Source organism: Eptatretus burgeri, chromosome 6 (assembly GCF_056783735.1).
Source record: "Eptatretus burgeri isolate ZD-2024b chromosome 6, Ebu_testis_v1, whole genome shotgun sequence".
NCBI lineage: Eukaryota > Metazoa > Chordata > Myxini > Myxiniformes > Myxinidae > Eptatretus > Eptatretus burgeri.
Window position 1 is genome coordinate 82,079,421 of NC_140966.1, and position 15,159 is coordinate 82,094,579.

The window sequence follows — 15,159 nt, forward strand, 5'->3', positions numbered from 1 at the left end:
CCACGTTATCACCGACACATGTTTCACATGACAAAAGTGGCAGCATTCGAAATCATGAGAATGTCACTGAGAATGAGAACAAACAGCGCTCCAAAACCATAGCCGCCCTTCCTGCATCTTACAGTGATGTGCCTCCTGAAGCATTTCCAACTAATAATGCCATTCCAAGAAAACCAAAAGGTCCATCCACTCCAAGTGTGTCCCCCGGAATACAGGACAAAGAAAGTCAGTGGCTTTCGTTTGTACAAAGTCTGCAGGAGAAGGAAGGTCTTGAGAGTGAAGATAACTCCTGGTCAGCATACATGGCAAATCTGCCATCGGCTGCCAACTTGTACGAAATATACTTTGAAATGAGCTCTCTGACTTGTTATATGATTCGTCAACTAGGGATCCATTGAATTGGTATTGCTTTTGCAAAGAACCCGGGATTTTCAACATTTCGTCTTGGCAGGTCAGGTATGGGAGCATGTGCCAGAACAGCGCGTCGCTGCGTCCACTTTCCGCCGGTACTCCAGGGGCCTCCGTCTGGCCATCCCCCAGGCAGATGCCAGGCCCATCCCCATCTCCTTGAGATGATGGCCAACCTGCTGCAACCATGAGGCACGTGGTCGGCCCACTGGCCTCCTCCACTCATGAGACTCCCTCGCTGAGAGAATCTGGTGAGCAGGATCAGCATCAGGAAAACGAGCCACATGTCCATACAGCCGCAACTGACGCTCACGGACTATGCAGGTAACAAATCTCATCCGAGTCTCTCTCAGCATCCGCTCGTTGGACACAAAATCCGACCAGCGATAGCCAAGGATTCTCCGAAGACACCTGGTACCAAAGGAATTAAGTCTCCGTCTCAGATCCTTGGTCAGAGTCCAAGTCTCGCACCCATAGAGCAAGACTGGAAGTACCAAGGACCTGAAGACTCGGACTTTCGTCCTCCCGCACAGGTACCGGCAGCGCCACACCCCATGATCCAGTGAATCCATGACTCCCCAGACGTCTATTGACCTCTGACTCGCAGCCAGCAGAGACATGAATATCACTGCCAAGGTAAGTGAATCTCTCCACGACCTCAACATCCTCACCACAAACAGACAGACAGGACAGCAGCATCCAAGATGTCACCGAAAGCCTGGATCTTAGTTTTGACCCAAGAAACCCGTAATCCCAGCGGCAACGACTCCTCATTCAGCACTTCGAGGGCCCCCAAAAGGATGTCTAAAGTCTCCGCAAAGATGACTGCATCGTCTGCAAAATCAAGGTCCGAGATCTTGACATTCCCGAACGATGCACCGCAACTTGATCTCTTCGACATCCTCCCTAAAATCCAGTCCATACAAGTGCTGAAAAGTGTGGGGGCAAGTACACATCCCTGACGAACTCCAGTAACAACTGGAAATAAGTCAGAGGTGGTACCACGACACTTCACAGCACTCTCAGAACCAGAGTAGAGTAGAGTTCAGACATCAGATCGATCAGTTTTGGTGGCACCCCACGAAGACCAAGAATCCTCCAGAGGACATCCCGATTCACTGAATCGAACGCTTTACAGAGATCAACATAGGCTGCAAGCAGCCCCTGCCGAAACTCTCGTCTGCGTTCGGTGAGGACACAAAGGGCAAGGATACTGTCAATCGTTGACCTCTTTGGTGTAAAGCCTGACTGCTCTGGACGCTGGTGCTCAAGCAGATGGTGGCGAACCCTATCAAGAATTATCCGAGCAAAGACCTTGCCCGGCACTGAGAGCAGCGTCACCCCTCGGTAGTTGTTGCAGTCTTGGCGATCACCCTTCCCTTTCCAGAGAGGGACAACAAGGCCCCTCTTCCAGTCAGTTGGGATGATGCCTGTGTTCCAGGCAGAGCACAAAACTGCATGCAACGACACGAGTGCAGCATTTCCACCAGCCTTGAGAAGTTCGGCATGGATGCCACAGATCCCTGGAGCTTTACCCCGTTTCAACTGGTTCACCACAGCCCGTGTTTCCACAAGCGAAGGTGGACCACAGTTGATTCGTGGGTCAGCAACAGGGATTGTAACACCCTTGACGTCCAACTCGACAGCTGGGGGATCAGCCTGGCACAACCGCTCAAAATAATCGGCCCAGCGGGCCTTCACTTCAGACACCTCTGTCAAGAGCCTACCACTCTCTGCTCGAACTGCAGTGCTCCGAGGGATGGGCTTGGATGAACGTAATGCGCGAATTCCCCTGTAAGCGGGACGAGAATCACCTGTCCACAGGTGATGCTCTACCCCCTCACAGATTCCTCGCACATAGGCCTCCTTGTCCACCCTCAGTGCACGTACAGTTTTACGCCTCAGCAATCTGAACAGCTCAGCTCTGCCATTCAGCCTGGCCCTGCGACTCTGGTCAATGGTATCCAGTGTCCCTTGAGAGACAAAATTCTTCTTTGCCCTGCGGTGAGTTCCAAGACATCCACCGGCAACATCAAGGACGGTGGTCTTGAAGGCGCTCCACAACTCTTCAGGACCCCCCAAAGCACCCAGACCCCCCAAGTGTCCACTCAGCCTGTTCGCAAACTACTCAGCTACTCTCTCATCCCTGAGCTTGGCAACATCCAGCCGAGGCTGGGATGGTACCATTCTCCAGGATTTAAGGTGCAGCTTTAGAGTTGCTACAACAAGCCTGTGGTCAGTATTGAGGAACTGAGCACTCCGGTAGACCCTGCAGTTCTGGATCATCCTCCAACGACCGTCAATGAGGACATGGTCAATCTCCTTTGCCACACCGCCAGCGTTGGAATACCAAGTCCAGCGATGAGCTTGTGGGTGCTGAAACCATGAACCAGCCACCCTAAGTCCATGACTTCTTGCAAAGTCAAGGAACTTAGTGCTATTCTGGTTCATAGTTCCTGACCCATGGGGACCAACACACACCTCATAACCATCCCTATCAGTTCCAGTCGATGCATTGAAATCCCCCAAGACCAGAAGTGTATCTCGTCTGGGGCACTGATCAACCACAGACTCGAGTATAGCGTAGAATGCATCCTTCACGGTGAGATCACTCGCCTCAGTCGGAGCATAAACAGAGACCAGGGAAATGACACCTAAGGAGTGACGAATCCTTAATCTCATAATACGCTCGTTGACCGGTGTTACCTCAATTATCATTGGGGTCAGCTTATTGGACACAGCTACAGAAACTCCTTGGGTATGGTAACCATCAAAGCGACCAGACCAATAGTAGGTGTAACCACCCACCATTATCTCGCCGCAATCCGGTCTCCGAACCTCAGAGAGAGCTGCAATCCCGATGTCCAAACGCTTGAGCTCAGATGATAGAGACAGTCTTGGCGGCCATATTGGAATTCAAAATGGCGGCCATATTGGAATTCAAAATGGCGGCCATACCATTTGTCAGACATTTCAAATTATTGCCTTATTGAACTCAGCATGTCAACATACCCTTGTGTACAAAATTTGAGCACCACAAGTCATTTAGATCCCAAGAATGGGATTTTCAACATTTCGTCTTGGCAGCCATATTGGAATTCAAAATGGCGGCCATAAGGTTTGTCATACATTTCAAAATTTTCCATGATTGAATTCATCATTTCAAAATGCACCTGTGTACCAAATTTCAGGGCCATAGGTCACTTGGAACCATAGATAGTAATGTTCAATGTTTCGTCATGGCGGCCATATTGGAATTCAAGATGGCGGTCGGTCCATTGGTCAGACCTCTTGGACCCGCCAATTTTTGAACTCAGCATGTCAAAATACCCCTGTATGCAAAATTTCAAACTTTCTGCCGGATGTGAACATCTCGAGCAATTTTTGTTACATATCTGCCCCACTAAATAAGCTGGAGCACGTATCCTGTTTCCTTATTTTAATGTCCACAACATTGTTTTGTGACCTTTAAAGGTTATGCAAAGGTCAAATTTTGAAAATTGTTGAACGAAACCGGGTTTTCGACATTTTGCAGCTAATAACCTAATAACCACATCATGTTGATCATTTTTATAACTTGGTCAAACATTATCACATCGTCTCATCCTTGACTTCTGAAACAATCTACATCGTCAAATACCGCTCGTGAACAATCGTCGTCTTCAGACTTGTCATTTCAACGTTTGTTTTTAAGCCCTTTTCAATGATACCAATTAGTTAGATTGATCTCGGTTGAAAAATTAGTTCACATTCCTTCTTCGACCGCACCACCCCAGCACATTCGCCATTTTAAACAACGGCTTTCTTCCCGCGCGCGACAAGGAAGCTTTAAAAAAATATATATATATATATATATTTATATTAAAAAATTTATAACAGCCTCTCACTGCGTTCTCCCGACACCAATTAACTATCAATTTGGAAGTCCTCCCTCGGGTTATAAATCACACTCCTGATAAACCAATGCGGCGTCGACGGCTCAATTAACGTCGAGCTCCTCGCCGAAGAGGTTAAAGTCCCGCGAGGGTCCCGAGCGGATCAATTTGAGGGTCCTCACCTGAATTAATGGCGGGCAACGCAACGCGCGCGCGCCAGTCGTGAGGAGAGACACGAACACGTCACAACTTTTAAAACCAATGGGTTTATTTCCCGAATCACAACCAATAAAAAAAAAAATTTAAACCAGGGATGATTGAATCGCGAGACGACGGCGGGTTGGAAGGGAAGGAATGGAATGCAAGTAAATAATTATTTATGAACGATGAGGTAAAAAACAAAAAAAAAATACTCCAAACAAAGGCGCCTCCCTCCGGACTCAGTTACAGACAAGGGGGGAAAGAAACAAAAACCGGGGGACTCACGTCTGGCGGTAGTGGGAACGATCAGGTGATGAGGAGGGATGAGGAGCAGGACGACGAGTCGAGCAGACGATGGCCAGCGCGATGAGGAAACTGGGCAAGGCAGGAACGACGAAAGAGGCAGGAAGGCAGGACAACCTCCTTTAAACTCTCCTCCTTCCTCAGACCAATTAACTCTCAACCGCGTTCTCCTCACACTTTGTTTCTGTGTCGTCTCCAACGGTCTGACCAACCGCCTGATGAGGCCACGACCATGTCTGAACTTTCCTTCAGTTTCGTTCCGTTGGAGTGCTGCTGCTACAGTACTTATCGACGCTTGAAGAAGTTTCAGACACATATTTTCTCATTAACATCAAAAGTTCGCATCATGAACTGCGTCCAACACCCGGCAACACCAAGTAGTTTCCGTCAATGATCAGCACTACTTTATTATAGTGTAAGCCGCTCGCGGGCGCAGTGAGTTGATCGCACGGCGTAGTATTATTGACACCCAGCCAATCATCAGCCCGAATTGTCACAACAAGCACTATAGTTATTCAGCAATGGCCTCCTTCTCCTCCTTCTCCTCCTTCTCCTCCTTCTCCTCCTTCTCCTCCTTCTCCTCCTCCTCCTCCTCCTCCTCCTCCTCCTCCTCCTCCTCCTCCTCCTCCTCCGCCTCCTCCTCCGCCTCCTCCTCCTCATCCTCCTCTTTATCCTCCTCCTCCGCCTCCTCCTCCTCCTCATCCTCCTCCTCTTTATCCTCCTCCTCCTCCTCTTTATCCTCCTCCTTTTAGGGCAGGGCCCACAGGGCCACGGCCTAGGGCCCCGCGCCTCCCACGGGCCCCGCGCAAACGCAAAGATCACAAGAAATTCTGCTATTTCCCCCCTTTTGTTTGTTTGTGAAAATGGTCAGTGAATCACGAAACAAATACTCAATATCCCTGTTAATTTGGCATCTGTTTGGTTATGTTTGTCATTTATTTTACATCTTCGAATTTACTTTTTTTCCTTTCCACTGATCATAAGAGCGCAATCTTAAGGTCAACCACAGAAATAGGTCACACGAAAAAAGTGAGGGTTTTCCCAATCCCAGCAAGCTATGGCCGTCTCGATTTCATTTTTGCAAAATTACATGCCCGCCCTGAATCTATGTTTGCTATGTACTGCGCAGGTGTACTGCTGGGGTGGTTATACTATAATTGTGTAATTCAAGTTTACACACCGGATAATATTTTATTATATTTATAAGGTGTGTCTCGGTGGCAGAGTGGTGAGGTTGCTGGCTGGTCACCTCAATGTGGATTCGGCGGAGTGGGTTCGAATCCTACCGGTGGCATATGTAAATCATGTGTCATGGTCGAGACACGGTGGTTTCCTCTGGGTTCTCCGGTTTCCTCCACCAGAGAGACACACCTCGCAATAATAATCTGAGCCGTGGAGAGATACTCGACAAGCCCTAGGCTTCTTATCAATCCACATTAATATATCTCGATTATTATTATTATTAAGGTGTGTTTGGTGTCAACTGCTGAAATATTGCTTTCTATTGTAGGAACTGCCTTTGTGTGGACCTAGTTGAGCCATGGCGGAACGTGAACGTGATCGAGGAAGAAAATACCAGTCTGGTGTGGCCAAGCGGAAGGAAAGCATAGCAGCCGAAAGCGAACGGAACAAGCTACCCAAAATTACAAGTTGGCTTAAGAGTACAACAGCCACAGTCGGGTTATACAATGAACAGGATAACAACGCGAAGGGAAACATAGCTACGACTACGTCAGCAGTATCTGCTGTTGGCCCTGCTCCTTGTTTCAGTGCTGCTGATGCTAGCGGTGATAAAAACTCAAACGATTCTGCTTCAGAATGTGGTTCAGAAGTAGACAGGGAAACGGCTGAAGATTATGAAAAAGACATTGGCCTTTGGCCAGACCAGCTACCAGAGGAGTTCCGAATCTACTGGATCGAGAAGGATAGTGCACAATGTCGTAATGTCGACAGTGACTACAAGAACTCCGCTGTCCGTGATGGAAATAAAACTCGTCATTGTACAAAAAATTTGTTCAGTAGAAAACACACGTTATCTGGAGAAGAAATCGATCTCAGTTGGCTGTGCTATTCTGAAGAGACCGGCCGTATGTTCTGTTTTATTTGCCGTCTGATGTCACCCATGTCAGACACTAAAAGTCGGTTTACATCCGGGTTCCAAGATTGGAAACACGCTTGGGAGTCGATAGAAGGACACAGTAATTCAGATCAGCATAAACAGTCAATGTCGAGCCTGGCCAGCAGAAAATCATTGCAAGGCCGCGTTAACGCTGGACTAGTTCGTCAGTATGAGTCAGAACAGCACTACTGGCACGAAGTGCTACGACGGTGCGTGGATGTCCTCATGTTTCTATGTTAACGTGGCCTGCCCATCCGAGGTGACGACGAGGTGATCGGTTCGGAACATAACAGAAATTACCTGGGAGTGATGGAGCTTCTGAGCAAGTACGACACTTTCCTTGCGGCACATCTCCAGAAACATGCCAACAAAGGGAGCGGTAACGTAAACTACCTCTCATCGACAGTATGGTAACGAACTAATCAATGTGTTGGGTAGAAAAGTTCTGAGTGCCATTGTAACGGAAGTTCGGAGGGCCAAATATTACTCCATATCGGTGGACTCCACTCCGGACGTGTCGCACACTGACCAGCTATGTCTAACCATCCGCTACGTGTTGCCAGAGGGGCCAGTAGAGCGTTTCTTGACATTCGTGCCCTTACTGAATCATACCGGAAAGGAGATCGCAGACGTAGTTCTTGATTTTCTCCAAACGAACAAAATTCCGATCTCTGACTGTCGCGGTCAATCGTACGACAACGCCAGCAACATGTCTGGAAAATACCGCGGCATCCAGGCGCACCTAAAAAGTCGTTGCGAATTCGCCCAGTTTGTTCCTTGCATGGCTCATTCTCTCAACCTCATCGGGACGTGTGCTGCTGAGTGCTGCATGGCTGCTGTGACTCTGTTTGGTATCGTTCAACGGCTGTATGTTTATCTTGTGAAGTCAACCTATCGTTGGCGCAAACATCGCGATGCACTGAAACACATGCCAGTCGTCAAGTGCTTATCAGATACACAGTGGTCGGCCCATGCAGATGCTGTAGAAGCACTGGCCAATGGATTCCAGCAAAATATCATGGTACTTGACGATCTTGCAATGGATGAACATCGAAACGCAGAGACACGGCAGTGAAACTACTCGAATCACTGACAGAGTTGGTACAGGACCTACGGGAACGGTTCGACGACTTTGAACATATTGCTATTGATAAATGTGGTCACAGCGAGTACGAAGACGATCAGCGACGTGTTCGAAGGAGGAAGCGACATCATGATGAAGTAGACAGCGCCGATGACACCCAGTTACCGCCCAGAGAGAGATTCAGGACCACATCCTACATACCCATCATTGATCAGCTAACAACGTCACTAGGAGATCGCCTCAAGGCCTATGGAACACTCTGTCAACGTTTCTCATTCTTTTCAGAAATAACGACCATGCAGACGGATAAGCTCCACGACTCCACTGCAGACCTGGTCAAGAGTTACCCGAACGACCTGGAACCTTCTCTGGTTTTGGAAATTGTACATTTCCAGGCATTTCTCAAGACGATGCAGACAGAAGACTCGGAAAAATTGTCTGAAACTACTATGTTTTCCACAATCCACAACTACGATATGGTGGCAGCATTCGCCAACGTGGAGATAGCTTTGCGGGTATACCTGTCAATGTTTGTCACGAACTGTACGGGAGAGCGATCATTCTCAAAATTGAAAAGGATCAAGAACTATCTGCGTAGTACGATCGGCCAAGATCGTTTGGCATCGCTGGCCATACTGAGTGATGAACACGAACTGTTCAGGAGAGGAAGCACACGCGAAATAATCGAGGACTTTGCGCGAATCAAAGCCAGGAAGAAGCGAAAAGATTCTGTAGGTTTTTAACATCTCGCAAATATATTGTAGCAATTACCCCAAAGTGTGAAATAATGCAATCATATCTGCAAAAACGACAAAAAACTTTCTACATTGAGATTTGAGATGATACCATCACGTTTTGGTTTTGCGATTATTTTCTCTGTTCCGTTGTTTTCATCCATAGTGGTGTTTCTTGTATATAAACTTTTGTTACTTGTAGTTTCTGAAATACATGTTTTTACACATAAACTGTGGTTTTTTCTTTTGCCCAGCCTAGGTTGGTGCATTTATATATGAATACTTTTATAAGCATATATGAAGTAAAAATGGCTGCGGCCCCGAGAGGGCCCTTCGTACTTCTAGGGCCCAGGACCCCGCAACACATAAATCCGGCCCTGCCTCCTTCTCCTCCTCCTTGGAATGTCGTGAGATAGCCAATTCTCATTACGACTCTCGTGCTGGCATTGACTATTAATGTACTCAATGGTGCTCACGATTTTTTTCTACAACGTTTCCATCACCTAATCTGATGAAAACTCTCTCAAAAAAAAGAAAATTATAATAATACTAATAAAAACGATCTCTTATAATGCTTCGTCTTCCTCTTTCACACGTGTGGTACTCTTTACTGTATCATAATGCTCTACTCTTCTACTATTTAAACAGACTGCTGTCAATTCGACCTTTCCTTCATATGTGGAGTTGTCATGTGCTTTCAGGTTATCGAGTGGTGTGGCAGTGTGACATTGGATCTTGGAGTGTTGGCATTGAAGACATTGCTTGGCCCAATGGTGCACAATGCACATGGGCGTTGTTGCGTGGCCAGACATGGAGCGTATTGATGAGTCGCTGGGTTGCTTGAATACCCGGGTGCACGCATGAAAGAAAAGTGTCGAAGGCCGTATGATGAAATGCAGCAGGAAGAAAAGGGTGTGATTTTCCTGTCGAAGTATAACACAAGAGGGTAGTGTTTGGCCCGGAGAGCGATACCTCATGAAATGTAAGCAAACCGGTTGCAGAGTGTAGACGGTGGAGCTCTGTATCCTCCTGTTGCGCTGCTGCAAGTACATTAAAATCAATGGCTGGTGTGATGGAAGAAGACAATACCAATACCTCAATGCGTGAGAGAGCATCGACCACCGAGTTCGCGATTCCTTTTACATGCCAGATGTCGGTGGTGAAATGGGAGATATAACTGAGTTGGCGAAGTGTGCGAGGAGAGTGAGAGTTTGAATCAGTGGATAAAGCGAAAGTTAAAGGTTGATCATCAGTATGCACAGACAATTGTCTGGCCTCTAATAACTTGTGGAAGTGCTTGATGGTGAGGTAGACGGTGAGTCATTCCTGATTGAAGGCACTGTACTTGCGCTCTGTTGGCTGCAGCATTTTAGAGAAGAGGCAAGTGGATGCCAGTTGGCATCGATGAACTGGTAAAGAGCCATGTTAACTGTGACCTCAGATGCGTCTACCATCAGTCTTATTTGCGCCTCTGGCTTCGGATGAATCCTCTGGCTTAGGATGAAGCGTTAGTCAGTGCATATTTGATGGTGTGGAAGGCTGACAAGTTTGGCTCGAACAATCAGAAAACTTCAGGCTGCTTATCAGTTGTGAGTAACTCATTCAGCAGCTGCAGGTTATAGCTGTATTTGGAATAAATTGATGGTAAAAGTTGAAAAGGCCCCAAAACTCTCGCACTTTGCGTTGAGATGAAAGTAACCGGAAATCCCGAAATAATCTGCACCTTCTCCTCGATTGGATGGATGTCTGAGCCATTAACACAGTGACTGACGAAATTAAACTCCAGACTGAATGATGGAAATTGGAATGCAGCAGGAAGAAAAGGGTGTGACCGCCCCCATCAAAGTATCACACAGGGTAGTGTTTGTCCGTGGGAGCGGTACCTGATGAAATGAAAGAGAACCGGTTGAAGACTATAGACGATGGAGCTCCGTGTCCTCCCATTGTGCTGCTGCACGTCTGCTAAAATCGGTAGCTGGTGTGTTGGCAGAAGACAATGCCAATACCTCAATGCGAGAGAGAACGTCGGCCGAATATGCATTTCGTGGGATTGATGATTATGCCGAAGTACTGCAAATGGGTGAAGATGAGACCTTGGTGTTCCTGATGTTTTTCTTCTGTTGCGAAAATGATTTGAATATCATCTATACACACTTCGCAGAAATATAATCTTTGGAGCACGTGATCGATAAAACATTGAAAGGTTTGTGCGGCATTGCATAGGCCGAGCAGCATGAAATGCATGGTGAACTGCTGTCTTCGGGATACACGGGAATCTGATCATATTCACGAATGAGATCGATCTTGGAGAGGATTGTAGTGCTATGGAGTGTAGTGGTAAATTCCTGAATGTGTGGAATGGGACAACAGTCTGGAATAGTCGCGTTCTTAAGGACCGCTTATCCCTGGAAGGACGCCAATCCCCAGGAGTCTTTTTGGGTACCATGTGCAGTGGTGAAACCCAACTTACTTCTGGATGATGGTCTGATGATCCCACATTGTAACATATAGTCAAATTCCTGGCAAGTGATATGTATTTCTAGGTGATAGTTGGCGAGCATGTGTGAAAAGGGTAATGGGGGGGGTGGATCACGATCATGATTTTGGATGGAGGATGCCTTGAGATGGTGGTGAACAACTATTTTGAAGACTTGGAGGGAAGAGTGGGATTGAATAGAGCATGTAATGGTATGGGGGGAAAAAGAGGAATAAATGAGTGGAGGTGAGCAGTGGTTCTCGATTTATGCAGTTTCATGAGGAGGGGGATGCTGGTGGACTGCATGCATCCTGCATATTCCTAGAGGGAGCACGGAAATACAAAGCACAGATAGGATGGAGGGTACAAGTCCAGAAATGAGGTGGAAGAAGACAGAGAGACCACCCACCTGTTGGTGATGGCAAAGTGATAGGCCCATATACTCAGCTTCATCGTGAGAGATTCCAATGATATTGAAAGCGTTTGTTTTCACAGCATCAAGCTGAGCAAGATGTGAGGCAGTGGAGCCAGCTTAGAGGGGAGAGCAGTACTCCATCGAGCTGCAGATGAAAGTCTTGTATGTGGGTAGGAGTTCAGGTGTGCCAAGGAAGGACTTTCCATGATGGAAGATGCCCAGTCAGCACCTAGCTTTGGGGGCCAATTTTGCAATGTGACTTTCCCAAGAGATCATGGCTGAGAGTGAGACCCATGAGTTTGAGTGACTGAACCTCTTCAAGAGGGTTGTTGAGAGAGTAGATGGAAAGATTTGTGGTATGGTCCTTTCAGAAAGAGAGAGAGAGAGAGAATGAATGTGTGGGATTTCACAGGATTGAAAGACACATTCCAAGTGTTTGACTAGCTTGTGATTTTGTCAAGGTCTGAAGAGAGGGAAGAGGCTGCTGCCTGTTTGTCAGAAGGATGAGAGATGTCATAGCAGAGAGTGGAGTCATCAGCAAAGAGATAAAGATGATTTTCCAGAGAATCAGTGAGACAATGACGACGATTAGGAATAAGATGCGGCCTTGAATACTGCCTTGTAGTATTCCAGCCTTGACAGGGAGAAGAGAAGGGTTGTGTTGAGAGTAACATGTTGGCTATGAGAGTGGAGTAAGTCGCCAAAAGTAGCAATAATATTGCTGTTAATGGATATTCAAAAGTAGGAATGAATAGTCCTCTCGATTTTTCCATTCATTGGCAGATGGTGGCACAATGCTCACCTCTGCCCCTGTGTCAACAAGAAAACGAAGTCTGCAGGTATGATCTACTAGGAAAAGAAGGCGACAAATGTACAGCCCAGGTTAACTTGTTGCCATTACTTGTGGTATCATTTCCCTGCAGCCGGTATGAGCATGGTGATCTCCACTGATGAGCATTATCACCGAAAGGCCTGTGGTACCAACACCAATCTGGGGTGTTCACAGAACGTGAATGTGAATGGGAGCATGAGGGACAGTGGTTCTCTCTTTGCCTAGAAGGAGTAAATGAAAATGGGCACGACTGCTGTTGCACAATGTGGAGCTCCAGGACAAGCTTCTTCAGGTACGCCTTTTCAGATTGTCATTGTGCGATGTGCTGTGGTGGTGGTGTTACTGTAGCCACAATGGGTGGAACAATGTCCATGAGATGACCAGCAAGGTCTGTGCTGGCAGGTAATGCCAGCTCTGCTTAAGCTGTGATTATCATATGAACATGTGGTGTAAACACTGCAAGCCGACTGGGAATCCTCCGTCGTGCTTAGTCCTTCCTCGGCCCTCTTGAGCTCCTGACCACTTACAAAGCTTTTGTCCGTAACCTGATGGAGTACTGCTCTCCCCTCTGGGCTGGTGCTCCTGCCTCCCACCTTTCTCGGCTTCACGCTGTCGAAACCAGGGCATTTAAGATCATCGGCATCTCCCGCAATGAAGCTGAGTCTTTGGGCCTCTCACTCAATCACCGCAGGTTGGTCGGTGGTCTTTCTGTCTTCTACCGACTCCTCTCCAGCCTTGCCCCCCCTGCTCTCCCTGCGATTTGTCCCCACCACATTTCCACAGGGCGCTCAAGGTCCGCCAACAACCCCCTTCTGGTAAAACTACCAAAATCACGAATCACTGCTCATCTTCACTCTTTCATTCCTCTTTTTTCCCACCTTTGGAATAAACTTCCTCACTCTATTCTTTCCCATTCTTCCCTCCAGGCTTTCAAAACAGCTGTTCACCACCACCTCTTATCTTCCCCCATCCAAATCCTCGATCTTTTCTACCCCCGATAATCCACCCAAGCCCACTTCCTTCATTTCTCCTGCTTTCCTTCCTGAAAGTCCCTGAAATGTCCATCTTCTCTTCGCCATGTTCCCCATCCCATCCCCATCCCTCTCCCTTCCACAGTTCACCTAATGTGTCTGTTCCCCACTGTTTTGTCCCTTCCACTCCCGCCCCTCTTGTCTCATGCCTCCTTGCTGTGAGTTGTGTGTGAGCTCTCATACGAGCCTCGACCAAGGTATACAAAAAAAAACAAACTCATAAGAAGCGACTGGTCGAAGGTGGCGTGGCAGTGACTGAAAAGCTGCTGTATGTGGCACAATAGTTGTTGATCCTCGATCTCCTACATCCTCGGCTGAAAGAAGTTGTTGAAAACAGCGGTGCTCAGAGACAGCCATACATTTATGAGTGTAGTCTTCAAAGTTGTGTCTCGGGAGTTAGTTGGATGTTGGAGTAAAATGTTTCTCACCTCCATCACCTACTCTGGTAACAAGGAGCCAACAATGTATTTTAACCGCATCATCTCAGGAGTATTGTTTTGAGTGTCAAAATGGGCTTTGACTTGTGCAATCCACAACTACAGGTCACTGGACCAGAATGGCAGCAGCATCTATATTGAAACCACTGCCACCGATGAAACTGGTTGAGTGTCCGGGATGGACACAACTAGCTGTTTGTTCACGGCGACTGGTTGCGCGTTTGCAATTCTGCCTGTTCGTTTGGATCACATCAGGTTCACCAATTTGCTGTGGTATAAAATGTGTGAGATGTTTGGATTCTGAGTCTTTATTCCTCCGCAACTGTAAATTCTCTCATAACAGCCAAACCCCAGCTAGAAATCCAATACAGGAAATAACCACCAGATGAACAAAAGCACATGAACCTATTATTAAACCAAAGGCAAAATGGATCGTTAGCGGGTGTATTTATGCACACGCAATCTCAGCGGGTTTATTTTTTAATGAAATATCGAGGCTCATGGAAGGGTGAGGTGGGAGGGAAATAAGAAAATAAGCGACTGGAACGGCACTCACAGAACGAATCGTCTCGCCTCGCACATTCTTTCTGAACAAAAATACCATCGTTAACTGAACACACTACTATTATAGCCCACTGCTATTATGACCCATGTACTTGTATCATCCATGCACCCTATTATGTCACATGGGTTATGAACGTCGTAAATTTTATTCTTCACTCACATCAGGTCATAGATCAGATTATATGAAGCTTCAGATTTTTGGAGGAGGATTTAAATTCAACCATTTATGGCTGAAATACCACTTCACCAATGATGTCATTGTTATCACCCTATATACCCCATGGGTAGTTGATGACATGTGCCAAGTTTCAATTTTTTTCGACGAGCGGGTTCGGAGAAAATGATGTCCTATTTTTTTTTCCTTTAATCCAATATGGCTGCCATACCATGTGACATTTGATGTCAGAGTTAGCAATAAAATACAGAATTCTCCATGGGGAGTCCCTCCTATGTTTAAAGTTTCGGATCGATTAGACAAGTGGTTGCAGAGAAAAACATTTTTAAAGCGAAAATATATGGACGCAGACACTTGGACAGCCAAACAGACAGTGGTGTTGCAATCGTCTCACATCCCCTTCAAGGCGAGACTAATGAACTGACAGTGGGGTCTCATAGTTGGACAAAGCTCAGAGGTATAAATAAGAGAGTTGAAAGCTCAGCAGTAGAAATATAAGAGACTA

At 46.9% G+C, this 15,159-nt stretch overlaps 1 protein-coding gene across 1 annotated transcript in view; it reads right to left on the reverse strand.

Annotated features, from left to right (window-relative positions):
* The window catches only part of LOC147025174 (uncharacterized), an 80,246-nt gene extending 75,019 nt beyond the window's left edge, over positions 1-5,227 (reverse strand). The window contains exon 1 of the mRNA XM_085885855.1: positions 4,770-5,227. Within this exon, the coding sequence (XP_085741981.1) occupies positions 4,770-5,103 (334 nt within the window). The 5' untranslated portion in view covers positions 5,104-5,227. The remainder of the gene's footprint in view (positions 1-4,769) is intronic.
* Positions 5,228-15,159: the final 9,932 nt, after the last annotated feature.